The sequence below is a fragment of the Antennarius striatus genome, chromosome 9 (assembly GCF_040054535.1).
Source record: "Antennarius striatus isolate MH-2024 chromosome 9, ASM4005453v1, whole genome shotgun sequence".
Taxonomy (NCBI): Eukaryota; Metazoa; Chordata; class Actinopteri; order Lophiiformes; family Antennariidae; genus Antennarius; species Antennarius striatus.
The window spans coordinates 24,170,001-24,194,805 of NC_090784.1; the positions used below are offsets into that span (position 1 = coordinate 24,170,001).

Genomic DNA, 24,805 nt, shown 5'->3' on the forward strand with positions numbered 1-24,805 from the left:
GACCAAAGGGTTTCTGGGTAATCCTCAGGCTGAGGTTTTTGATTGGCTGAGCTGCTCTCTGAAGGTGAGGGGCGGAGTTTCAGATCTGCTGGTGATCAGAAAGACAGGTAACCAAGGCAACCGTTGCTGTTCATTCAGGTGTGTGTCCGGACAGGTATTCAGACAGGTGTGTGTGTGTGTGTGTGTGTGTGTGTGTGTGTGTGTCAGATCTCTCCTCCCAGCAGCGCGTGGTGAGGATGACGATGATGAAGGCCCTCTCAGGTGTGTTCAGGACTCAGGTGTTCTCCTCCAGACGGGCGTCGCTCCCTGATGCTCACCGCTTCTGTCAGGACGGCTGTAGCCGTGACGCCTGTTGCCACGGTTTCATCCTCAACCAGAACAGCCTGAACGGAGGTGTGTTACCATGGAAACGCCTGAGACATCAAACAGGAAGTGAGCGAGTCAATGAAGCCTCCGTTAACTCCTCCCCTCAGGCTCCGTGCTCTGTGGTTGGCTGAGAGCTCCGTCGGTCCTGACGTGCGGGGAGCAGGACTGGGACGTGATTGGACAGGGACCGGCCAATCGGATCTGTGGGGCGGGGCTAACTTACAACAAGAACCAGAAGAGCTTCGAGTTCGACTTCGGAGGAGAGAAGATCACCATCAGTAAGACGTGACGCATGAACGAGTGAACGAGTGAACGAATCAATGAATGGATGAATGAATGGATGAATGAATGGATGAATGGATGGATGAATGAATGGATGAATGAATCGATGGTCATGGAGGAGCTGATGATGTTCTGCCCCCCCTCACAGCTGACTCAGCGCTCCCCACTGACAGCCGGGGCAGGAAGGACTACCAGGCCTCCATCGTCAGCTTCCAGGCGGTGTACCTGAACACAGGTACCTCACACCTGCAGGAAGGGGGCGGAGGCAGATGGGCTGGCGCTGCCACCGATTGGTGGATGACGTTCAGTGTTTGCTTCTTGTCGTTGCTCAGATGTCGGGGCGCCAGCCGACGCCTCCTGTGGAGCAGCAGAAGTCGGCGCTCCAGCTGTGGATGGTCTGTAGAACCTTACGACCGCTGTGGTTTCCCATCAGGCCTAGCGTTAGAACCGTGTTGGTGTTCTTGTGTTCAGAACTCGTCCGCCTGAAGTTTGAGACTCTGTCCAACGACGACGTCACCGTGGATCCCCGCAGGAAACCGCCGTCTCTCTCCTTCTGGCTCAACAAGAACAACTACAATTCCCAGCAGGCCTTGCTCTGGTGCCTCTCACGATGCGACGAGGAGCCGCGCTGCGCCGTGGCCGACCTGACGGACGCCGCTCCAGACGGGTTCCTCAGCTGCTCGTTGTTTCCTGACAGCAGAGTGTGTGGAACGTACGACGACCCTGAACGCCCCACGGCCTGTCGCCACCTGCTGGACAGGAGGCCCAGCAACACCCACCAAAAGAAGGGTGAGGGTCCCCAACATCACCCGACCGACAGGTGGAGACAGCTGGATGTTCATGTGTGTGTGTGTGTGTGTGTGTGTGTGTGTGTGTTTTCAGTGGACTTATCTGGACCACAGAAAAGTTTCTATGAGAAGGTTTCCTTCCAGAAGATGGTTTCTTACTCCGTACGCAGCCGAGTCAGCATGAAGGAAACACCACTGTCTGAGGGGTAACACACACACACACACACACACACACACACACACACACACACACACACACACACACACACCTGATCCGGTCCGGTTGACTGAGTGCTGATGACTGTCGGTACGGTCTAACGTCTGGAGATATCTTCACACTGCGTTCGATGTGTTCAGGTTCGCACAGTGTGAGCGGCGCTGCGACGAGGATCCCTGTTGCCGTGGTTTGGGCTACATTCGAGACACCAAATCAGCAGGTAACCATAGCAACACCTCCCTGGTTGTTCTTTTGTTTAATGAAGACATAGAAATAGAATGAAGGAGCATGTAGACGCTACAATAACACCAACATGGTTATAAACTACGACTGTAACACTAACAACTGTACCACTGACGAGGCCTCTTGGACGTAGTGAACGTCTCCAACCAACCTGAAGTCCAGGTGACTCTTCTTGCTTTGCCTCAGTCTGGACGACTGAACCTACAGCAACACTAATAATTGTTGTTCTCTAGGTTCCTCAGGTTCTTCTGGTGCCTTGGGCTCTTCGGACATCGTGTGTCTGTCTCTGATCAGTCTTGGTGTTCAGACCTGTGCTGAGGATGACATCACAACATGGAGGACTCAGGACTGCACACCTGTAGCGACGACATCACCAGACCCGCTGGGATGGTACCAGAAACCTGGTAGGTGGCCCCAACACACGCGTGGAACCCGACACCCACGACCCGTCAGGAAGTAACCCGTAGTCTGTGTTCAGTCAACCAGTGGACAACCTCGACCGCGCTGTGTCCCCTGTTCAGGCTCCCAGCCCCCACCACCAACGGTAAGCACCAAAACCAGAACACCTACACCATACCGGTACCCCTACACCATACCTTAAACTGTACCGGTACCCCTACACCGTACCCTACACCATACCAGTACCCCTACACCATACCTTAAACTGTACCGGTACCCCTACACCGTACCCTACACCATACCAGTACCCCTACACCATACCTTAAACTGTACCGGTACCCCTACACCGTACCCTACACCGTACCGGTACCCCTACATCATACCTTAAACTGTACCGGTACCCCTACACCGTACCCTACACCGTACCCTACACCGTACCGGTATCACCTGAACAACCCACTCACCAGTGTTTGTGTGTCAGTGTCTCTGGACGGGTGGAGTCTCCTCTCTGGCTCAGCGGTTCTCGTCGACCCCTCCCTCAACACGTATGATGTCATCCACATCAGCCGTGACATCGCCGGCGACCGGGACAGGACCAGGGACTGGTGCCTCCATGGTAACGGGTCTTGGTGACACTGCCTACGCATCAGTTGAACAGAAGGTTGCCTCCCCTCACGCCGTTCTCCTTCCTGTTTACTTCCTGTTTCAGCCTGTCAGGAGGCGGAGTCTTGTGTTGCCGTGACACTCAGTGAGGTGGACTCCGCCACTCGCTGCGTCCTCTACCCCGACACCACAGTCTGTGGCCCTAGCTCCGCCCTACAGTCCAGCCCCACCCCTTCCTGCAGACTGGTCATCAGAGAGCCCGCCCCCCAGGTGCACCTGAGGACAGGTGAGTGGCGCCCGTGACATGGACAGTTCACACTCACCTGCCTGTCTCACCTGTCTGTGCTCCTCAGGCCGGTCGCCGTTGGTTACCTCCATCTCCATTCCGGGTCACGGGAACCTGAAGGGCGTTGCCATAGAAACGGCTCTGGGCTCAAGCAGGAAGGCCGTCGTTCAGTTCCTGGGCGTTCCCTACGCTCGTCCACCAATAGGATCGCTCCGTTTCGAGGCAGCTCAGCCAGCTGATTGGACAGGTGACTGGGACGCCACTAAGACACGGTAACCACACCCCCCTGTCCGTCACCCACCTGTCTGTCACCTGTCTGTCACCTGTCTGTCACCTGTCTGTCACCTGTCTGTCTGTCACCAGTCTGTCTGTCACCTGTCTGTCTGTCACCTGTCTGTCTGTCACCTGTCTGTCTGTCACCTGTCTGTCACCTGTCTGTCTGTCACCTGTCTGTCACCTGTCTGTCACCTGTCTGTCACCTGTCTGTCACCTGTCTGTCACCTGTCTGTCACCTGTCTGTCTGTCACCTGTCTGTCACCCACTTGTCTGTCACCAGTCTGTCTGTCACCTGTCTGTCACCCACCTGTCTGTCACCTGTCTGTCACCCACCTGTCTGTCACCTGTCTGTCACCCACCTGTCTGTCACCTGTCTGTCACCCACCAGTCTGTCACCTGTCTGTCTGTCACCTGTCTGTCTGTCACCCACCTGTCTGTCACCTGTCTGTCTGTCACCCACCTGTCTGTCACCTGTCTGTCTGTCACCCACCTGTCTGTCACCCGCCTGTCTGTCTGTCACCTGTCTGTCTGTCTGTCACCTGTCTGTCTGTCTGTCACCTGTCTGTCTGTCACCTGTCTGTCTGTCTGTCACCTGTCTGTCACCTGTCTGTCACCCACCTGTCTGTCTGTCACCCACCCGTCTCACCTGTCCACCTGTCTGTGGTCAGGCCCGTCTGTCTGCAGCCCGGTGACGTCCCGTCTGCCTCCAGTGAGGACTGTCTCTACCTGAACGTGTTCACACCTGCAGCTCAGGTGAGTCTCAGCTCACACACACACACACACACACACACACACACACACACACACACACACACACACACACACACACACACACACACACACACAATAACGTTGTGTGTGTGTGGCAGAGTGGGCGTGTCCCAGTCCTGGTTTTCTTCTTCAACCCCTTGGCCAATCAGAAGCCAGGACTTTTGGATGGCTCCACCCTCGCCGCTGTGGGTGACGTGGTCGTGGTAACAGCCAGTTACAGGACGGCAGCGCTGGGATTCCTGACCACAGGTGTGTGTGTGTGTGTGTGTGTGTGTGTGTGTGTGTGTAGTAGACGGTCTAAGAGGGATTGATTGATTGATTGGGTTCCTGCAGGTTCCTCTGGTCTCCATGGTAACTATGGCCTGTCAGACCAGGAGGCGGTGCTTCGTTGGGTCAACGCCCACATCTCCCTGATGGGCGGGGATAACAGCAGAGTGACGGTGGGGGCGGAGCGGGGCGGGGCCGACGTCGCCACCTTTCACCTCCTGGCGTCTCCTTCGTCCCCCTCGCCCCCCCTGTTCCATCGAATGATGCTGATGGTGAGTTAGCTCCTCCCCCTCACACAATGGCTTCAGGAGTTAGCAACCGTGCTAACAGCAGTGTGCTAACACGTTCTTCTGTGATGTCATCATCCAGGGAGGGTCTGCATTCTCTCCATCGCTGGTCCAGACCGCCCCCGCCGCCAGAGGCCACGCCCTCCTGCTGGCCGAGGAGCTGGGCTGTGACATCACAGACCACGACAAGATGGCCGCCTGCCTGAGAGCCACGCCCGCTGACGGGCTCAACGCGGCTCAGACTAAAGTACTGACCACGCCCACCGGGGGTCACCTGACGGGATCAGGTGTTACATGTCTCACCTGTCCCGTGTGTGTGTGTGTGTGTGTGTGTGTGTGTGTGTGTGTGTGTGTGTGTGTGTGTGTGTAGCTGCTGGCGGTCAGCGGTCCGTTCCAGGCGTGGTCTCCGGTCCGTGCGTCTGCTGGTCGGTCGTCTTTTCACGGCGTCGACCTCCTGCTGGGAACATCCGAGCACGACGGTCTGATCAGCCGCGCCCGCAGGATAAAGGTCAGAGGTCACGACCTTCTGGAAGCAGGAAACAGGAAGAGGAACCCGACAGGAAGTGAGACGTTGATCTTCTGTGTCTTCAGGACTTCGAGGCGCTTCAGGGTCGGGCTGATGGGAAAACGGCGTTTTATGAGGCGCTGAGCCGCTCGCTGGGCGGAGCCTCAGGAAACCATCTGCTGAAGGAGGCGGCGTCCTGGTTCTACTCCCTGGACCATGATCCATCGGCTGCGGGCTACAACCTGTTCTCCAGGGCGCTCAACAACGCCACCAGAGACCTGTTCATCATCTGTCCCAGTCTGCAGATGGCTAGCCACTGGGCTAGCAGCAATGCTAACGTCTTCCTGTACCACCAACCAGAGACCAGCGCGGGCGACAGGTAACGTTCAGCCGGGGCCACGCCCCAAAACTACTACTTCATCTCCATGGTAACGATCATTAGAGTCAATGTCGTCAAGGAAACGGAGCTACGAACATCGTCTATCATGTCGTGAATGCTAAGTGTTAGCCACACTGCTGCTAGCCGTTTAACTTCCTGTCGATGTGCAGGGCGGAGCCGTCCGTCCCTCTGGACGTCCAGTTTGTGTTCGGGACTCCTTACCAGCCAATCAGCTCTCAGCGTTTCACCTCCTCGGAGCGCCGCCTCTCTCTCGCCGTGATGACCTACGTCTCCAGCTTCATCCGCACCGGGTCAGGACCCCCCCGTCCCAGGGAACACCCTGGACCATGCACTGGGTTCTGGTTCCAATGTCCAACGGTCTTCTTTCTGTCACAGGAACCCAAACCCGTCTCGTCTGTGGGCGGAGTCAGCTCTGCCTCACTGGCAGCAGGTCTTGTCCTCTGAAGCCACGCCCACCTACCTGCAGCTGAGCTCCGCCCTCCAGCTCCAGCGGGGTCTCCGTCAGAAGTCGTGCTCGTTCTGGAGCCAGCTGGGACCCAGACTGACCAGTCCAGGTGGGTCTCCACCAGTAAACTCTCCTGCTATCAGTAGCCACCAGTAGGGGGCAGCAGCACGTCGGCCTCCGCCACAGAAGAAGAAAGCACTTCCTGTCTGTCGTGTTGTTCTACTTCCTGGAAGTAGAACACAGTTCCTGTTCTACTGGTTCAAACCTCAGGGTTCAGACTGGTTTGGCTAACAGGTAGCATGTTGTTAGCATATCGCTAAGGAAGTTCAGATGGAGGGTCTGCATTGAACATGAATGCTAAGCTAACATCACCAAGACTGTCAAAGAGGCTCAGCTGATTGATCAAACAGCTGATCGATCAGCTGATCAACCACTTCAAACCAGAATCAATCAGACTGATAGATTTTCATGGATCCCCAAACCCAGATCAATACATTCAGTAGTGATCAGTAAATCTGGCTATGATTATTAATGAGTGGGCGTGTACCTTTGGTAATTGACTGACTCCTGTTTGTCTTGTTTCAGGTGAGTTGGGGGCGGGGCCTGAGCATCCTGCATTGATCCCAGTGGCTGCAACATCCAGCCAATCACAGACTGAGAAAGATGCCTACAGCTAAACCAATGACATCATCAATCTGTCCTGATGACATCGTCTCGATTCCAAACCATTATAATCAATAAAAGCATTGAAACTCACAGCGTCTGTCGTCAGTCGGCTGCAGTCCCGCCGGTGGCCCCTAGAGGCCGCCTCCAGCTGATGACATCACAGTGGAAGCCTCCTTCCTGATGACCTTGAATGCATCACCAGTGTGTGGCAGCAGAGTGGATGATGATGCATTCAGGGACGTTCAGAAGAGTGGAAACAACAATCATCATGTTAGCATGTGGGCGTGTCAACTTTCACTGCTCTCAACCAATCAATTTTTGACATCAGCCTATTGGTTTCCTCCAGCCATATCAATATGATTGATTATTTAATGTTCCCTTTGCCTTGTTTTACTAATGCTAGCCACAATGCTAGCATCCATTCATGAAAACCTTATGGATTAAATTAGCAGAAGCACATGGAGATGCTAACATTAGCGCTATCGTGACACAGCCTCCAGGTGACTGAAGAAGAGTCGGGTTATAGCTGATCCAGATCTCAGCCCAACTACCATCAGTGGTTGTGATGCTAATAATACTAGCAAAAGCTAAGCTAAAGTAGCGGCTAAAGCAGTAGAGTCTGATGTGGACAAACAACTGTGATGGAACTTGTTCAGTGGTGAAAACTAGCGTTAGCTACGGCTAACTTCTTAGCTACTCATAGGAGTCAAACACCAGGAAGTAGCCAGTCAGCCGGCCAGTCTACTTCCTGGACATGAAAACTCTAAGTTGTCCTAGAAGGACAAAAAACAGAAACATATGGACAAAAAGTTCGTAAACATCAGGAGTTCTACGTGACATGAGTTCGATTCCCATTCAGTTCTGAGTGATGCTATAGTTAGTTGTAGTTCTACTTAGTTTAGCTAGTTGTAGTTCTAGTTAATTTAGCTAGTTGTAGTTCTAGTTAGTTTAGCTGGTTGTAGTTCGTTAGTTTAGCTAGTTGTAGTTAGTTCAGTCAGCTGTTGTTCTACTTAATTTAGTTAATGTAGTCTAGTCTATTAGCTAGTTGTGTTTCTGGTTGGTTTAGCTAGTTTTAGTTCAAGTTAGTTTATAGTCTAGTTAGTTTAACTAGTTGTAGTTCTAGTTAGTTGTAGTTCTAGTTTAGTTGGATGTAGTTCCAGTTAGTTTAGCTAGTTGTAGTTCTAGTTAGTTGTAGTTCTAGTTAGTTGTAGTTATTTAGTTGTAGCTCTGGTGAGTTAGTTCTAGTTGGTTGTAGCTCTGGTTTGTTAGTTGTAGTTCTAGTTAGTTTAGCTAGTTGTAGTTCTAGTTAGTTGTAGTTATAGTTATTTAGTTAGTTGTAGTTAGTTGTAGTTCTACTTAGTTAGTTGTAGTTCTAGTTAGCAGGTAGTAGTGAGGTTGTCAGAACACTAGCCAGAGCCAGCTGTTGGTGTTGTTGGGGCTTCAGTGTCTCGGCGGTAGAGCCGACGTCTAAAGACCAGCCATCGGCGGTTCGATTCCCGCTCCTGCCAGACATCCTCCGAGTGTGAGCTGACGGTGGGAGGTGTCAGCTCACCTCCCATCGAGTGCCAAGGCGCCCTTGAGCAAGGCGCCGTCTCCCCACAAGCTGCTCATTGGGGTGCATCCCGGAGTTGCGACCCGTCACTCCGCCTCCCCCGTAGTGTTCAGGGGGCTGTACAAAGTGTGTGTGTACTCTGATTAACACATATACTGTGTGTATGTACCAAAGTGGAGTGTAAAGATAACCATCCCACTGGGGACAAACACAGTGGATTTCATCTTTAATAGCAATCTTTAATCCACAAGTCGTCTAAAGACACGCTTCCAACCGGGTGGTCATGTGATCCAGTCCCATTGGTCTGACGGAGGAGGACACGTTTCAGCCCTGCTCGATGGAGCACAGTGCATGATGGGAGTGTCCGGCTGCCCCCGCCCCCACCTGAGCAGGTGTATAAAGGAGTCTTTCTCCAGGTGAAACGGACTCCGCTCGCCGCTCACACTGACACCTTTGTCACTGACCGACGCCGCTGCCGCAGGAAGATGGAGACGCCCTTCGCTCTCTGGATCATCATCATCATCGCCGCCGCCACAGGTAGGAGACATCCGCCCACCGGGGGGTCAGCCCGCAGGCTGGGAGGGGGGCAGGGGTGAAGGGTCACTGATGGGGAAGAGGGGAGGCTCGCGTTACCTCCCATCTAGCAGGACAAACACCTGCAGGGTGAAACCTGGTACGCCAGGGAGGGGGAGGAGCCAGACGACAATCAGGTTCTACCTTCAGACAGTCAACGATCAAAAACAATCAGCTCTAAACAATCAGAACAATGACGTCACTGAATTCTGTTCAACAGCAATGAAAACAGTTCTGAAGGACTGCTGGTCGAAATGTAGTCATGAAGGAATGAGAGAATGAACGAATGAATGGACTCCACATCTCCACTTCTATAACTCAGTTTTAACCCTTGCAGACGTTATTTGTTGCTGTTATGTTGTTGTTGTTGTTGTTATGTTGTTGTTGTTGTTGTTGTTGTTTTCATTACATGCTAAAAGCCACCACTGAGGCTTATTTTCCATGAACGTTGATCATGTTTCTTGTTTTTCTGAGGCTGTCTTTACAAAGACAACAAATTTGACAAGATCTGACTTACAAACAGTCGGATGTTTGTATCTTGAGGAACTTCTGGGTGTAGTTCCCCTTTCTGCCACAGCCTTCACGGGGCAGCATTGCATCCTACGCCCATCTCCAACACCTGCCTTCCTTGTCTCGCCCAATTTAATAACGACTGACGAACAAGATGGGTGTATGGGGCGGTGCTTCAGTCCAGAGGCCTGACCACTCACTGCTCAGGTTCCATGTAATGTAGTTTCATATAAAATACTGTTATGTATGATTTATACTAAATGTTATATACAGTACTATTATAAGTAAAAATATTATATACAATAATGTTACACAAAATATTTTACACAATGTTATATATCAGGCACAGGCAAACTTCGGCCCGTGGGCCATCGACGGCCCGTTAGGCTTTGTAATCCGGCCCACTAAGCTTTTTAAACTATATTATTAATTTTATGAAACAAATGCAGTTTTAAAAAAACTTTTCTGCTTTTAAAACCTTTTAAATAATGGTTTGTTCATGTCATTTGCATTACAACAAATAAACACTCGGTCCATCTGCTCCTCAGCTGGACCACCAATCAATGCATTTACCCGCCCCGTTATATATAATAATATATACAATAATGTTATCTACAAAACTATGTACAACAAGTTTATATTTTAGTATTTTTATTTCCATTTTTTTTGCGCTATGGGTACTCAAATCTTTGTCCTCGAGAATCGACGACCCTACGGTCAAACCACGGAACTCTATAAATCAAAATACTGAATCAAAACCTGTGAACACCTGGAGAGATAACCATCGACTGTTGTACCAGCTGATGAAGAAAGAACACACTCAAACTTATACAATATATAATCTGTGAATACACACCTTAAACTAATATACCAGAAGTAGCTCCTGGAGACAGACGCCACACCAGTGGAATTAAACATCTACAACAAACACCATAGGTTTGTTCACCGACTGGAGTCCAGACATATATACATTATATACACACATATATATATACACACACACACACACACACACACACACACACACACACACACACCGGTGACGCAGCCGGAGTGTAGCCCACCTCTCAGCCAGGATGGACTCCAGCAGACCTGTGAAGTGGAAGAAGTGACTGTAGATGAGACGATTACGGTGGTCTCATCTACAAAAGGATGGATGGATGGATGGATGGATGGAAGATACACAAAAGTATTTCTGGAGGTTTTGTTGACTTTCATTCTCGGAAAACAAAAATGTCAGTGACGTTATATAGAGTATATATGCTGTGAAAAAATACTGCAGGATTCACCTTTTTTCTTCTTCTATGCTGACCATGACAGGTGGTAACAAGGCGATATCAGCATCATTTACTACCAGTAACCACACATCAAAGAATGAATCGGTAACCAGTATGCCCAGTGACCATACATCAAGAAATGGATCAATCACCAGTATGCCCAGTGACCATACATCAAGAAATGGATCAATCACCAGTATGCCCAGTAGCCACACGTCAAGAAATGGATCAATCACCAGTATGCCCAGTGACCACACATCAAGAAATGGATCAATCACCAGTATGCCCAGTGACCATACATCAAGAAATGGATCAATCACTAGTATGCCCAGTAGCCACACGTCAAGAAATGGATCAATCACCAGTATGCCCAGTGACCACACGTCAAGAAATGGATCAATCACTAGTATGCCCAGTAGCCACACGTCAAGAAATGGATCAATCACCAGTATGCCCAGTAGCCACACGTCAAGAAATGGATCAATCACCAGTATGCCCAGTAGCCACACGTCAAGAAATGGATCAATCACCAGTATGCCCAGTAGCCACACGTCAAGAAATGGATCAATCACCAGTATGCCCAGTAACCTAACGTCAAGAAATGGATCAATCACCAGTATGCCCAGTAACCACACATCAAACAATGGATCAGTCACCAGTATGCCCATTAGCCACACGTCAAGAAATGGATCAATCACCAGTATGCCCAGTAACCACACATCAAATAATGGATCAGTCACCAGTATGCCCAGTAGCCACACGTCAAGAAATGGATCAATCACCAGTATGCCCAGTAACCACACGTCAAGAAATGGATCAATCACCAGTATGCCCAGTAACCACACGTCAAGAAATGGATCAATCACCAGTATGCCCAGTAACCACACATCAAACAATGGATCAGTCACCAGTATGCCCAGTAACCACACGTCAAGAAATGGATCAATCACCAGTATGCCCAGTAGCCACACGTCAAGAAATGAATCAATCACTAGTACCCCCAGTAACCACACATCAAACAATGGATCAATCACCAGTATGCCCAGTAGCCACACGTCAAGAAATGAATCAATCACCAGTATTCCCAGTAGCCACACGTCAAGAAATGAATCAATCACCAGTATTCCCAGTAACCGTACATCAATAAATGGACCAATCACCAGTATGCCCAGTAAACCTACACCAATAAATGTATCAATCACCAGTATACCCAGTAACCCTACACCAATAAATGTATCAATCACCAGTTTACCCAGTAAACCTACACCAATAAATGGATCAATCACTAGTTTGCCCAGTAACCCAACAGGGACAACCGCGACCAGACCAATGACATCAGAAAGCGTGGCTCCACCTCCTGCCGGCGGCGGTGTTCCTGGTTTTGGAATCGCTCTACTGGTCCTGGCTGCTGTGATCCTGCTGCTGCTGGTCCTGCTGCTGATCGGACTGGTGAGGGTTAGGGTCTGATGGTAGGGTCTGATGCTAGGGTCTGATTTAGGGTCTGATCTTAGGGTCTGATCATAGGGTCTGATTTAGGGTCTGATCATAGGGTCTGATTTAGGGTCTGATTTAGGGTCTGATGGTAGGGTCTGATGTTAGGGTCTGATTTAGGGTCTGCTCTTAGGGTCTGATCATAGGGTCTGATCATAGGGTCTGATCTAGGGTCTGATTTAGGGTCTGATTTAGGGTCTGATCTAGGGTCTGATTTAGGGTCTGATCTTAGGGTCTGATCTTAGGGTCTGACCTTAGGGTCTGACCTTAGGGTCTGACCTTAGGGTCTGACCTTAGGGTCTGACCTTAGGGTCTGACCTTAGGGTCTGACCTTAGGGTCTGGTGTTAGGGTCTGACCTTAGGGTCTGACCTTAGGGTCTGACATTAGGGTCTGACCTTAGGGTCTGACCTTAGGGTCTGGTGTTAGGGTCTGACCTTAGGGTCTGACCTTAGGGTCTGACATTAGGGTCTGACCTTAGGGTCTGACCTTAGGGTCTGACATTAGGGTCTGATCTTAGGGTCTGACCTTAGGGTCTGATTTAGGGTCTGACCTTAGGGTCTGATCTTAGGGTCTGATCTTAGGGTCTGATCATAGGGTCTGATTTAGGGTCTGATCTTAGGGTCTGATCTTAGGGTCTGATCTTAGGGTCTGATCTTAGGGTCTGATCTTAGGGTCTGATCTTAGGGTCTGATCTTAGGGTCTGATCTTAGGGTCTGATCTTAGGGTCTGATCTTAGGGTCTGATCTTAGGGTCTGATCTTAGGGTCTGATCTTAGGGTCTGATCTTAGGGTCTGATCTTAGGGTCTGATCTTAGGGTCTGATCTTAGGGTCTGATCTCAAGCTAACGGTGTGTTTCCTCCCCAGCTGGTGTGGTGCTGCACCTTGAGGGGGCGCTCCAGCGTCTTCAGTCCTTACGACAACCTTGCCGCTGACGACATCCCTCTTTACACCACCCACAGCCGCTTCGGAGGCCCCAACGGGAGCCCATATGTAAGTCTGTCAGCAGGGGGAGGGGGCAGAACCCATCTGGACCTGGTCCTCATGAGGACACACCAAACACGTCTTTGTCTGTCCTCCCTGGAACACAAGTTACCCATGAGGACTTTGGGTTGTCGCTCTGGTTGATGTTCCATCACCAGTGCAGCATTGGTTAGCTGGTAGCATCGGTTGGCTGTTAGCATCAGTTAGCCGACATGTCTCTGCTGTCAGACCCGGTCCTGGCCGAGGCTGGTGCCTTTAAACGGGTCTGTGTGGGTGCGTCAGGCTATCGTGAGCTTTATTCACACCAGTATTTTAATGAGTCACAGTCAACATTTACACAGGGAAATAATGGAAACACCTACCTGTGATGTGATTGTTACCACGGTAACAGCTAAACGGACAAAGACCGTTAATGGGTGTGAGACAAGGAGTTTGATTAAGGAGCTAATGATATTCATTATCTTTTGTTGTTAGCACACCGCGTACATGCTAACCCAGAGCTAAATATTTAGACACGATGTCAGTCACAGGTGAGACGTGGACACGCCTCCGTCTGTCCGTCTCCGCCCTTCAAAGGGTCAGCGAGGCCTGTCACGTCTGGAGTATGGACGTCATGGCAACGGACGGACCCACAGGAAGTGAGCCGAGTGTCAACAGGAAAACATGACAACGTGTCTCTTTGCGTTTCAGGACCCGGACCAACCAGCGCCCACCCGATCTGGCATGTACCGGGTCAACCAGTGAGACCAGTGGGACCAGTGAGGACCAACCAGGACCCACCGGACAGGAAGAGTAGAGTACAGTAGAGTAGGACTTTATTCATCCCTTCAGGAGGGTCCATCAGGGAAATTAGTTAAGACTGACGCAAGAGAGACAGATGGACAGACAGACAGATGGACAGACAGATAGACAGATGGACAGACAGACAGATGGACAGACAGACAGATGGACAGACAGACAGATGGACAGACAGACAGGCTAACTCTTTAGGAAAGTTCTTAAAAAGTGTCAAATTTTTATCTTTGTCAGAATTATTTTGTGTATTTTATCTGATGAACAAAATATTCATTTTAATTTCATTTAATTTGTATTTTTGAAATATCAGATTTCTGTTTCACTTCCCGATGTTTTAGCTTCTAGGTTTAAACATTTAAAATTTGTAATGATTTTTAGAAATTAAAAGTCTAGATAGATATATACTTTATTGATCCCGGAGGAAATTGTACAAATTGTCTCATGATTAGACTTTAAAATTGTATTAAAATATGTAATTAAAATAGAATATTTCAACATTTTCTGTACACAAATAATATATATTATCAAACTTTTGTTGTTTTTGTTTGTTGTGTTCATTTTGAGTACATTATATAATATATAAAAACACACAATTATGGTGTTGCTTTTGTTTTAAACTATGGTCATATTAATCAATAATTATTTGTGTATTTATTTTTTATATTTATACATCTTTACAGGTGTTGTTTCCTCAAACTTTAATATAACCCTTCAAACATTTTTACTTGAGTGAAATTATTTTTGTTTTTCGGCGACAATTACACGGAACCCATCAGTCAATCAATCAATAGCAGATGGACAAGAACTAAATAACAGTCACAGTAAACAGGTCGGAGAATAAATACTACTGTTGTGTACTCCCACCAGCCACGTGTGTGTGGTTGTTGTCACACTGATCCCAAGATAAATAAAAATAATAAAGTGTGTTTCTACCTTTAGATTTCTTCTCCTCCTTCTGCTGCTGTCAATCAGTCACAACTGATCAATCTATCAATCAATCCAGCCCAGAAACGTAAGAACCAATCAATCTCTGCAGGTGAAGTTCATTAGTTCTAAGTCACACCGGAAACACGTGACCCTCTGACCGACGCGTTTCACCCGACGGGGCTCTGCTCCTGTCAGGGTGCAGTACCTGCTGTGGCCACACAGACTGCCATTCACTCCAGTGGGGGCGCTGTTCAGCACCGATCACATCCCCGATTGGAAAAAACCACAAATGATCGATTAACTTATTAAATCTGTGCTTTAAAAGAAGTGGAAAAAAATAACAGAATCATTTTATCCTGATGAAAAAGTTTTTCATGGCTAATAAAACATTTTTCACCTTTAACCCTTTTAGCACTGACCTATTTTGGCCGTTTTTTTGTACTTTTGATATTTGTCTCTATATACCACATTAAAATGATTTAACATACCCATGCTTGGTATGTTTATCTTCAGCACAACCTCAGCTATATGAAGATAGTTTTTATTTCCATATAACTTACTATATTGACATATTGGAGCAAAATACACACACACAGTCAAATCCGGAAATGGAAAAATATTATGTAATTGCACATAAAAACCAAAAACATGCTGATCAAATTCATTTTGAACTCTAAAAAGGTTGTCATAGGCTTCTAACATAATTTTATAGTTTGTGTCATTTGTGCCACTCTTGAAGGAGTTTTTTTGGGCCCAAATAGACAGTCAAATTCGAAAGTGGAACAAATTGTATTTTATTGTACATAAAAACCCCAAAAAATGCTCATTGAATTTGATTTTGAACTCAAAAAAGGTTCTAACATTACTATATGTAGTTTCTGTCACTTGTGCCACTCTACAAAGGAGTGCTTCAAAGTAAGAATGCGCATGCGTCAAGCGTAAATCGTGCGCGTAATGGCGTGCGTTATTGTGACGTTTACGTCACGTAACAAGATGCACCAATCATGGTACGTCTTTGCATCACATGACAAGCATGTACGAATCGCAAAACATGTTTACATCACGTGAATCACTTGTATAATGGCGACTACATGGAGAGAAACACGGCGTCGGCCGCCTGTGGATAAGGAGCGCTTTGAAGCGCTTTCCTTTGTTCTTATGTAAATTATCAGATCTCCGGTTTTCCGGGGTCAATCGGCTCCAAATAAAAACCGGAAGAAAGTTTCACATCTATACTGTCACGGAAACATGACCACAGCAACCCACATGACAGACTTCATTAGTTAAGAAGGGTTTAAAAACACATGCGCTCAGATCACGGCGCCGTGATAGTCGGGCTTTAAGGGTTAAGAGAGTCAGAAACACAAACAAACAACAACAAACTTTATTGACATAAGCTTCCAGTGACGGTTAGAACAGAACAGAGGAGGCGGAGCCGCTGGGGTCAGAGGTCACCGGTCTCTTCAGCCACTGCTTCAAGGCAAACCTGGTCCCGGAGCTGACCTGCTCCACGTCTGGAACGGTGACCGGAACGCGGCTGACAAACACACTCACGGGCAGGGAGGTGTCACTCAGACCCCCTCCAGGTGAAACCAGGGACACGCTGGCAACAGGAGGAGTCACATAAGATCAGTACAGATCAGGGCAAGTCCTCACCTGCCGACAGACCCCCCTCACCCCCCAGCTCTGGTACCTGACGCTGCTCAGCAGGTCGTCCGGTCCGACCGGCAGGGGCTCGCCGTCCACGGCAGACGCGATGGCCCCTGAGAGCCGCCGGTCGGCCCACAGGCAGGCGCTGACCTCAGCGGGACACGGGGCCAGAGACGCCTACAGGACGGAAACACAGGTCAGAGGTCAGCAGGTCGACTAAAGGGGTCACCGGGAAGTCTGGACTCACCTGGAGCTGCAGGTGAGACCGGGAGGATCGGAGCAGCATGAAGATGACGAGGTGATGTCTCTGAGGAAGACCTCTGGACAGCATGGGGGGGTACACCGACTGAGGGACGGACAGGATGAGTAAACCACTGACCTCTAGGAGCAGGGAAGACTGGTGGAGTGTCTAGGACTGGGGAAGTCCAGTAGAGGGTCTAGGACTATTTGGTGGAGGATCTAGGAAGGGTTCTGGTGGAAAGTCTAGGACCAGGGAAGTCTGGTGGACGGTGTAGAACCAGGGGATTCTTTGCTGATGGGATCAGTGTTGGGACTACGTGGATCAGTGTGTTCCCGGGCTCGTCTCACCTCCCAGAGTCCCAGTATTTTTGGAGAGGTCTCCTCTGGTCCCAGTTCCAGTCCGGTTTCCTCCCGTAACTCCCTGAGTCCTGCGTCCAGCAGCTGCACAGAGAACCGGTTTGGTCGGCGTGGATCCGTCCTCAAACGAGGACACATCAGGAAGGACACGTCAGGAAGGACACGTCAGAAAGGACACGTCAGGAAGGACACGTCAGAAAGGACACGTCAGGAAGGACACGTCAAGAAGGACACGTCAAGAAGGACACGTCAGGAAGGACACATCAGGGAGGACACGTCAGGGAGGACACATCAGGAAGGACACATCAGGGAGGACACATCAGGGAGGACACGTCAGGGAGGACACATCAGGAAGGACACATCAGGGAGGACACGTCAGGAAGGACACATCAGGGAGGACACATCAGGGAGGACACATCAGGGAGGACACGTCAGGGAGGACACATCAGGAAGGACACATCAGGAAGGACACGTCAAGAAGGACACGTCAGGAAGGACACGTCAGGAAGGACACATCAGGGAGGACACGTCAGGGAGGACACATCAGGGAGGACACGTCAGGGAGGACACATCAGGAAGGACACATCAGGAAGGACACGTCAAGAAGGACACGTCAGGAAGGACACATCAGGGAGGACACATCAGGAAGGACACATCAGGAAGGACACGTCAAGAAGGACACATCAGGAAGGACACATCAGGGAGGACACATCAGGAAGGACACGTCAAGAAGGACACATCAGGAAGGACACATCAGGGAGGACTTACCGTCTCCTGGGGCTCCACATGGCCGCCTGGGGGGGACAGACAGGAAGCATTGAAGTCAGAAACAACCAGAACCAATCAGATGGGGCTGCAAAGACTCTCCTACATGTCCCATAAAGCATCACATAAGTCCTGTTGGTCACATGACTGACACCATTTGATGACATCATGTCAGAGACGACTTTCCAAACATTCAAATCTTTCCTACGCGCTTGAACCTGACCTGGAGCGACCCAGATGTTGGGAAATATCCTGAGCTCCTTTGTCCGCCGGGTCAGCAACACTCTCTGATTGGACGTCTGAAGGAGGATGGCTACGCCCACATCTACCCCACGTTGCTGAACATCCAATGGGATTGCAGCTGCCTCAGTGGCTGACAGGTGCTTCATGGGACAGAGAGCAGGTCTCTGCAGAGGACAGGTAGAGTAGAGAGTAGAGTAGGACTTTACTCATTCCTTCAGGAGGTTCCTTCAGGTAACCGTGACGATGCTGTTTGGACTGGATGTTTCCTCCGGTGAACATTCCTGACCTTGAGAAGAGTCCCACGACCTTCACGTCCACCGGAGAGGATGACTTGGTTTCTCTTCAAGGACCAACACACCTCCACCTCATCGGCACCCGAGTCCCCGAAATGACCGACAAGACTCTGACAACAGATGACACACCCTTCCAGGAACAACTTCCTGCTATGGACCACAGTAGGGTCTAATCCCAGGTCTGGTCTGGCCCCACTGGTGACCAGTTAGGGTTAGGGTTAGACTCCACTGGTGACCAGTTAGGTTTAGAGTTAGCTCCTATTGGTTACAGGTTCGAGTTAGCATTAGGCCCTACTGGTGACAGGTTTGGTTCGGGTTAGACCCTTCCGGTGATTGGTTAGGGTTGGGGTTAGTGTTTGGGTTAGGATTAGGGTTGGGTCCTACTGGTGACCGCTTCTGGTTCGGGTTAGGTTTAGTGTTACCTAACCCGAACAAACTGAACAGACGGTGAACCTCACCTGAACAAACTGCGCCCGCGCTGGAGCTGCTCCATCTTTGGAGACGTAGACCAGGACCCTCCTCACCGTTTCCATGCCTCCCCCTCAGCTCACCTGCGCTGGAGGACTAAAGGGGAACACAGGTGACCAGGTTAGCAGTGCAGGAGCAGTTCTAACCTGAGGCTGGCTAGGGCCACCTTCCCTACAGAGACTCTGAGACATGATTCAAAGTCACTGGTGGCCCCCGAGCGCCCAGCTGTCCTCATGGTGTCTCAGGTGCTACCGGTCTGAATGGTGCTGGTATCTCTGACCATTTTGAGTACTGACCAGAAGGAAAGTGAGATCCACATTGTAGAACACAGGGGATCAAGAACCCCTCGTCCTGAAGCACTTCTAGAGGGACTGAGGTCTGGTTCATCTGAAGGTCAACAGGACCTCCACTGGTCCCGTGTCCTCATCACCTCATCATTATCAGAGGCTTCTGTTGTCTGCGGTTATAGAGCCGCTTCTGTCCTCAAGACCCAACCAGTATACCAGTACAAACCAGTGTACACCAATATGTAGTACCAGTACAGTATATAGTACCAGTACACACTGTATACACCAGAATATACCAGTATACAGTATAGTACCAATAAACAAAGTATACACCAGTATATAGTACCAGTAGACACAGTATACACCAGAATATACCAGTACACACTAGTATATATTAGTACACACCAGCATATACCAGTACATGCATATATACCAGTATATAGTATCAGTACACATAGTATACACCATTATATAGCAGTAGACACAAGTATATACCAGTACAGATACCAGTATACACCAGTATATAGTACCAGTACACACAGTATACACCACTATATAGCATTACACACTGGTATACACCAGCACATACAGTATGTACCATTAACAATCACCACCGGAAGCGCCGGTAACGCCTCGGGTCAGCTGCTCCGGGTTCCGGTCTAAGCTAACTCCCGTAACATACCCGGAATAAGCAGCAGCAGCGTTCACACACCTGCACACACCGTCATGACTTGGTGTAAACACGGGGCCGATGGCAGCCAACTTCCGGTAACGTGGGAGACGGCATCCGGTCACAACCTTCAAAATAAAAGCCTGAAGCGTTCAACTTGAGACTTGATTCAAGATGAAACTAAATTTCACGAACTTTGTGATTGTTTTTCAGGTTAAGAATAGATTTTATTACAAATTTAATAATTAAAATATTAGAGAAGTAATGAATAAAATGTACTTCTACTTTAAATTCCACTAATAAAACATTTACCTGTACATGTTTACTCACACGTCATCATCATCCATCATGCACCTGATGGCAATTTAGGCCTGAACACAAGAAGCTCTGGGGCTAAAGTCAGTGGAGGTAGGGTCCGATGATGATGATGATGATGGTAGTGATGATGATGGACCCTACGTAACCTTGAAAGTGAATATCCTGTATTGTGTAGAAGTCTCACTGAGAAGGGTACACCCCAGACACATCGCCAGCTCATCGTGGTGCCACATCAAAGACAAAAACTAACTCCACCCAGAAAGGACTTGAACCCACAACCTCTTTGTTTACTGCAGTGAAAACAGAGCTTTGGTGATAAATGAAGTTATACCTTCAAAATCAATGAATCAGCTTGTAAACAAAACTTCATGCGTCTCAAGTTCAAAAAATGATGTGGAAAAAAACTTTTTATTGAATGATTCAGAGAAAGGAGCAAACATTAGACACGCCCCTCATCTTCACTGGTCCGATGCCCGACGACGTCCGTCTGACACCCACGACAAACTGATTCGCTAATAAAGTGCAAACATGACTGAAGCGTAGAAAAGAGTTTACCAGAGAAAGAAGCCCCGCCCCCACCATTAGCTGCTCCTGTTAGCGACATTAGCCAGAAAACAGCCACCAGCGACAGCTGAACTGATGATTAGTGGTTGGATTTGGTGATCAATAACTCAATAACCGCGTTTTATCCATGTATTATACTTGCATAAAGCTTCTAAAATGTCATTTATTTAGCACACAATGCCATCAGTGCTAGCATGATTGTAATTAGCTTTCTGGAAGGTTGTGTTCGGGGTGTTTCCTCCAGCGATGCTGTCGCTTTAAAACCACTGACAGACAGGAAACGACCTTTAACCTCCACACTGAACCCCACCCAGAAGAAGAAGAGTGGCATCATCACGCCACACACACTCAAAGCACAGACAGACAGAAAATGATTGACTATAGTCCCACGTCGTCCTCCTGTAGCATTACTGTAGTACTACTGTAGTACTACTGTAGTATTAGTATGAAGAGTGGTCGCGCTCCCGTTTCAGGCTCAGTTTGGAGGAAGTCGGGAGGCTTCCTCGCCGTCGCTGTCCAACAGGCCGACATCGCTGTCCTGGGAGTCGCTCAGCAGGGGGTTGCTGTTGTCCCCCCCATTCGCCTGGGGGTCAAAGGTCAAACATCTTGATCATTCTGACGGGTTTAAAATCCCAATCTAAGCAGCAGAACGGAAGCTATCCTGACAACACTGTGTCCTACATGTCCCATAATGCACTTGGATTGGAGTCACCTGTAGTGACAGGTGTCAGCGCGGCAGACTGACACGTCGCAGTCGCTTCTTAGGGAAGCTAACAATCTTGTTAGCCTAGCTAACAGTGGCGTTAGCCTGTCTGAGAAGCTAACGCAGATAATAAATATTAAAAGTGAGAAGAAAAAAAAAAGCTCAACGTTCAGATTTTTATTTCTACAGGTGAGAATAAAAATAAACGCGTACCTGTAGAGAAACGGAAACACAGCTGTTGTCCCTCAAAGGAGCTAAAGAGGACGTCTCACCGTGAACGGGCTGTGGTGGTGGCAGCGGCTGATGGATAGTCCAGAGAACACAGACAGGGTGACGGCAACACACACCTGGAGCACCATCAGGACCAGGAGGAGACCCAGAGGACCGTACAGACACACCTGAAACACACCGACAGCTGAAACACGCCTGAAACACGCCTGAAACACACCGACAACTGAAACACACCGACAGCTGAAACACGCCTGAAACACACCTGAAACACACCACACACACCACACACACCAGAAACACACCGACAACTGAAACACACATGAAACACACCACACACACACACACACACACCTGAAACACACCACAGACACACCTGAAACACACCACACACACACACACACACCTGAAACACACCACATACACACCACACACACACCACACACACACCTGAAACACACCACACACACCTGAAACACACCAAACACACCTGAAACACACCACACACACACCACACACACACCTGAAACACACCACACACACCTGAAACACACCACACACACCTGAAACACACCACACACACCTGAAACACACCACACACACACACACACACACACACACCTGAAACACACCACATACACACCACACACACACCACACACACACCTGAAACACACCACACACACCTGAAACACACCACACACACCTGAAACACACCACACACACCTGAAACACACCACACACACACCTGAAACACACCACACACACCTGAAACACACCACACACACCTGAAACACACCACACACACACCTGAAACACACCACACACACACCTGAAACACACCACACACACACCACACACACCAGAAGCGAGCGACTCACGTCCAGCAGCCACAGCTTGTCGGCGCAGCTGCTGATCTCGGAGCGCGTAGGAACGATCCCCCCCCAGGTCCCAGAGTCACAGAAGCGCTCAGAGGGGGGGCGGTCCGCCAGCAGCCAGCAGAGGTAGGCCACGCCCACCAGCCCCATGATGGTGCTGATCACGTTCCAGACCAGAGAGTTCCAGACCTGCAGGACACACCAGGTCACCTCAACGCAGTCGCCATGGCAACAACACCAGAACCAGTCGGAACCCGGTTCAGAAACGGGATCAGGACCCGGTTCTCATAAAGACCCTACAGACCGTCCTGACACTCGTTGGGTGGTCAGTACATTTTTCTGCCCCGCCCCCTTTTCCTCTGGACATCACAGCCAATCACGTGGTCTCGTCAGTGTACCCTCATCAGCCCAACAGGGTGAAGATGACACTCACCAGACTGGCGCTGGTCCGTCCCACCGCCGCCAGGGACACCGCGCCTGAGATCACGAACTGGACAGAGACACGTCGTCACGGCAACGCCCAGTCACTGCTCAGTAATCCATTACTTTACCAGTACGAGTACATACAGAGACGGCCAGACAGAACGGAGCGTGGAGCAGCAGGAAGGGGTGGTAGGCGGCGCTCAGGCTGAACAGGATACACAGCAGACCAATCAGGATCTGGACCACCTGCAGGGGCGGGGCACAGTATTAATACACACTCATAGTACTCAATGTCCGATATATGTACTCACCATATACTACTCTATGTAGTATTACAGTGTAATATTACTACTCTAGTAGTATTAGTGTAATATTACTACTCTATGTAGTATTACAGTGTAATATTACTACTCTGTGTAGTATTACAGTGTAATATTACTACTCTATGTAGTATTACAGTGTAATATTATTACTCTAGTAGTATTACAGTGTAATATTACTACTCTATGTAGTATTACAGTGTAATATTACTACCCTATGTAGTATTACAGTGTAATATTATTACTCTAGTAGTATTACAGTGTAATATTATTACTCCGTGTAGTATTACAGTACTACTACGTTAGTCTTCCTCACCCCCAGCCCGTGTGGTTGGCCTCGCAGGAAGGTGGCGGTCATCTCATCCACCTTGGTGGGAACAGTGGGCGGGGTCTTTCTGGCTGGGGGCGTGGTCTTCATCGTTGGTAAAAAGCTGTCAGCTACAGGGGGCGGGGCCTGAGCCGCCACAGGAGGCGTTTGGAGCTGGATGGCGTTCTCATCCTGAGGAATCACCTGGGTGACGATCACGACCCCGCCCACTTTAGTGACCGATGTGGACGTCATGGCAACGCCGACGAATGCTGAGTGGATGAAGACAACCGAGATGAGTCATCAACAAACACAGGACCGTTAAAACTGCCCCGAGTACTGCACCACCATGTAGGCACTGCCCTCTACTGCCCTCTGCTGCCCTCTACCGCCCTCTGCTGCCCTCTACCGCCCTCTGCTGCCCTCTACTGCCCTCTGCTGCCCTCTACCGCCCAGCTGTGAACACTGCAACCAGTAACGTGGGGGAGCAGTGGATGGTTGGTTGTTTATTGGTTGTATGTTGGTTGTGTGTTGGTTGGTTGTATGTTGGTTGTTTGTGTTCTATTGGTTGTATGTTGGTTGTTGGCTGGTTGTTTGCTGACTGGTTCAAACAGATTTGCTGACTGGTATTGATTTGTGGCGCAGTAATTAAAACTCCCGAAGTAACGAAACACGACGAGTAATCAAGTAAAAGTAATCTTCCCGTGTGCGTTCGCCTCCCTGCCGGTCAGGAACGGAGCCCGGTCGGAACGTTACCTGGACGTGGATCTCCAGACGGGAGCAGCAGAAGTTCCTGGTGGACTCTTCTGACGCCTCGCAGCAGGTTAACGATGATGCCTTCATGGCTCCAAACAAACTCGGAAATCTTAGCTTCTAGCTCAGCGACGTTGAAACCGAGCAGAAAAGAGTTCGATAACAATCAGAGCTTCACGTCTAGGATCCCTGCGCGGATTGGCCACAGCTCAAACCCACGTTGTGACGTAATGACGGTGGAGCATGACGGGGATTCTACCCATAAAGCAGGTCGAACCCCGGCCGGGTCTCCGCTGCAGAGAGAAATTTTCTGATTTCACGTGAATGCATCAAAAACAGTATCATTTCCTCGAATCAACGTGACGTCATGCTCCTTAAAGAGACAGATCTCCTGTGGCTGATCTTCAGCTTCCTGTTCTGTGTTCATGAAT

The 24,805-nt window shown here is 49.4% G+C and overlaps 4 protein-coding genes across 11 annotated transcripts in view; 2 read left to right on the forward strand and 2 right to left on the reverse strand.

Annotated features, from left to right (window-relative positions):
• tg (thyroglobulin) overlaps window positions 1–6,885 on the forward strand; it is a 21,857-nt gene extending 14,972 nt beyond the window's left edge. The window contains exons 26-47 of the mRNA XM_068324506.1: window positions 2–107; window positions 208–393; window positions 474–644; window positions 797–883; window positions 981–1,043; window positions 1,120–1,437; window positions 1,531–1,642; window positions 1,794–1,873; window positions 2,130–2,300; window positions 2,375–2,440; window positions 2,777–2,911; window positions 3,005–3,184; window positions 3,252–3,456; window positions 4,129–4,213; window positions 4,330–4,480; window positions 4,565–4,770; window positions 4,868–5,032; window positions 5,156–5,293; window positions 5,377–5,669; window positions 5,840–5,980; window positions 6,066–6,244; window positions 6,721–6,885. Of these exons, the coding sequence (XP_068180607.1) occupies window positions 2–107; window positions 208–393; window positions 474–644; window positions 797–883; window positions 981–1,043; window positions 1,120–1,437; window positions 1,531–1,642; window positions 1,794–1,873; window positions 2,130–2,300; window positions 2,375–2,440; window positions 2,777–2,911; window positions 3,005–3,184; window positions 3,252–3,456; window positions 4,129–4,213; window positions 4,330–4,480; window positions 4,565–4,770; window positions 4,868–5,032; window positions 5,156–5,293; window positions 5,377–5,669; window positions 5,840–5,980; window positions 6,066–6,244; window positions 6,721–6,812 (3,330 nt within the window). The 3' untranslated portion in view covers window positions 6,813–6,885. The remainder of the gene's footprint in view (window position 1; window positions 108–207; window positions 394–473; window positions 645–796; window positions 884–980; window positions 1,044–1,119; window positions 1,438–1,530; window positions 1,643–1,793; window positions 1,874–2,129; window positions 2,301–2,374; window positions 2,441–2,776; window positions 2,912–3,004; window positions 3,185–3,251; window positions 3,457–4,128; window positions 4,214–4,329; window positions 4,481–4,564; window positions 4,771–4,867; window positions 5,033–5,155; window positions 5,294–5,376; window positions 5,670–5,839; window positions 5,981–6,065; window positions 6,245–6,720) is intronic.
• A 1,789-nt stretch (window positions 6,886–8,674) lies between these two features.
• Window positions 8,675–14,394, forward strand: LOC137601844 (serine-rich adhesin for platelets-like). The gene is made up of 4 exons (XM_068324288.1): window positions 8,675–8,890; window positions 10,757–12,162; window positions 13,070–13,195; window positions 13,877–14,394. Exons 1-4 carry the CDS (start codon window positions 8,839–8,841, stop codon window positions 13,928–13,930), a joined length of 1,638 nt encoding a protein of 545 aa, XP_068180389.1. The 5' UTR covers window positions 8,675–8,838; the 3' UTR covers window positions 13,931–14,394.
• Window positions 14,395–16,276: 1,882 nt separating this feature from the next.
• nudt17 (nudix (nucleoside diphosphate linked moiety X)-type motif 17) lies at window positions 16,277–20,024 on the reverse strand. 8 transcript variants are annotated; one of them, XM_068323733.1, is made up of 9 exons: window positions 19,924–20,024; window positions 18,915–19,020; window positions 18,450–18,651; window positions 18,144–18,327; window positions 17,924–17,949; window positions 17,147–17,239; window positions 16,806–16,904; window positions 16,602–16,735; window positions 16,277–16,511 (listed from the first exon to the last, which is right to left on the reverse strand). In XM_068323733.1, exons 2-9 carry the CDS (start codon window positions 18,947–18,949, stop codon window positions 16,319–16,321), a joined length of 966 nt encoding a protein of 321 aa, XP_068179834.1. In that variant the 5' UTR covers window positions 18,950–19,020; window positions 19,924–20,024; the 3' UTR covers window positions 16,277–16,318. The 8 variants fall into 8 exon arrangements, with proteins under 8 accessions (XP_068179834.1, XP_068179838.1, XP_068179837.1 ...); XM_068323737.1 differs by having other exon boundaries at window positions 18,450–18,566; window positions 19,924–20,023; XM_068323736.1 differs by having other exon boundaries at window positions 18,450–18,566; window positions 19,810–19,948.
• A 564-nt stretch (window positions 20,025–20,588) lies between these two features.
• Window positions 20,589–24,512, reverse strand: si:dkey-7j14.6 (uncharacterized protein LOC556585 homolog). Its single transcript, XM_068323741.1, has 7 exons — window positions 24,378–24,512; window positions 23,631–23,893; window positions 23,139–23,240; window positions 23,005–23,061; window positions 22,575–22,760; window positions 21,739–21,864; window positions 20,589–21,346 (listed from the first exon to the last, which is right to left on the reverse strand). The coding sequence occupies exons 2-7, from the start codon at window positions 23,874–23,876 to the stop codon at window positions 21,239–21,241; spliced, it is 825 nt and encodes a 274-aa protein (XP_068179842.1). The 5' UTR covers window positions 23,877–23,893; window positions 24,378–24,512; the 3' UTR covers window positions 20,589–21,238.
• Between the last annotated feature and the right edge of the window lie 293 nt (window positions 24,513–24,805).

Bases quoted from the DNA above. Each gene is read 5' to 3' on its own strand.
- LOC137601844 (XM_068324288.1), top strand. From the start codon at position 8,839: ATGGAGACGCCCTTCGCTCTCTGGATCATCATCATCATCGCCGCCGCC. The intron at 8,891-10,756 runs GTAGGAGACATC...TGACCATGACAG, and splicing joins CATCATCGCCGCCGCCACAG to GTGGTAACAAGGCGATATCA. The intron at 12,163-13,069 runs GTGAGGGTTAGG...TTTCCTCCCCAG, and splicing joins TCCTGCTGCTGATCGGACTG to CTGGTGTGGTGCTGCACCTT.
- si:dkey-7j14.6 (XM_068323741.1), bottom strand. From the start codon at position 23,876: ATGACGTCCACATCGGTCACTAAAGTGGGCGGGGTCGTGATCGTCACC. The intron at 23,062-23,138 runs GTATGTACTCGT...GTCTCTGTCCAG, and splicing joins CGTTCTGTCTGGCCGTCTCT to TTCGTGATCTCAGGCGCGGT. The intron at 21,865-22,574 runs GTGAGTCGCTCG...GGTGTGTTTCAG, and splicing joins ACAAGCTGTGGCTGCTGGAC to GTGTGTCTGTACGGTCCTCT.
- nudt17 (XM_068323733.1), bottom strand. From the start codon at position 18,949: ATGGAGCAGCTCCAGCGCGGGCGCAGTTTGTTCAG. The intron at 18,652-18,914 runs GTGAGGTTCACC...ACTGGTCACCAG, and splicing joins CGCGGGCGCAGTTTGTTCAG to TGGGGCCAGACCAGACCTGG. The intron at 16,512-16,601 runs GTACCAGAGCTG...TCCTGTTGCCAG, and splicing joins GACCTGCTGAGCAGCGTCAG to CGTGTCCCTGGTTTCACCTG.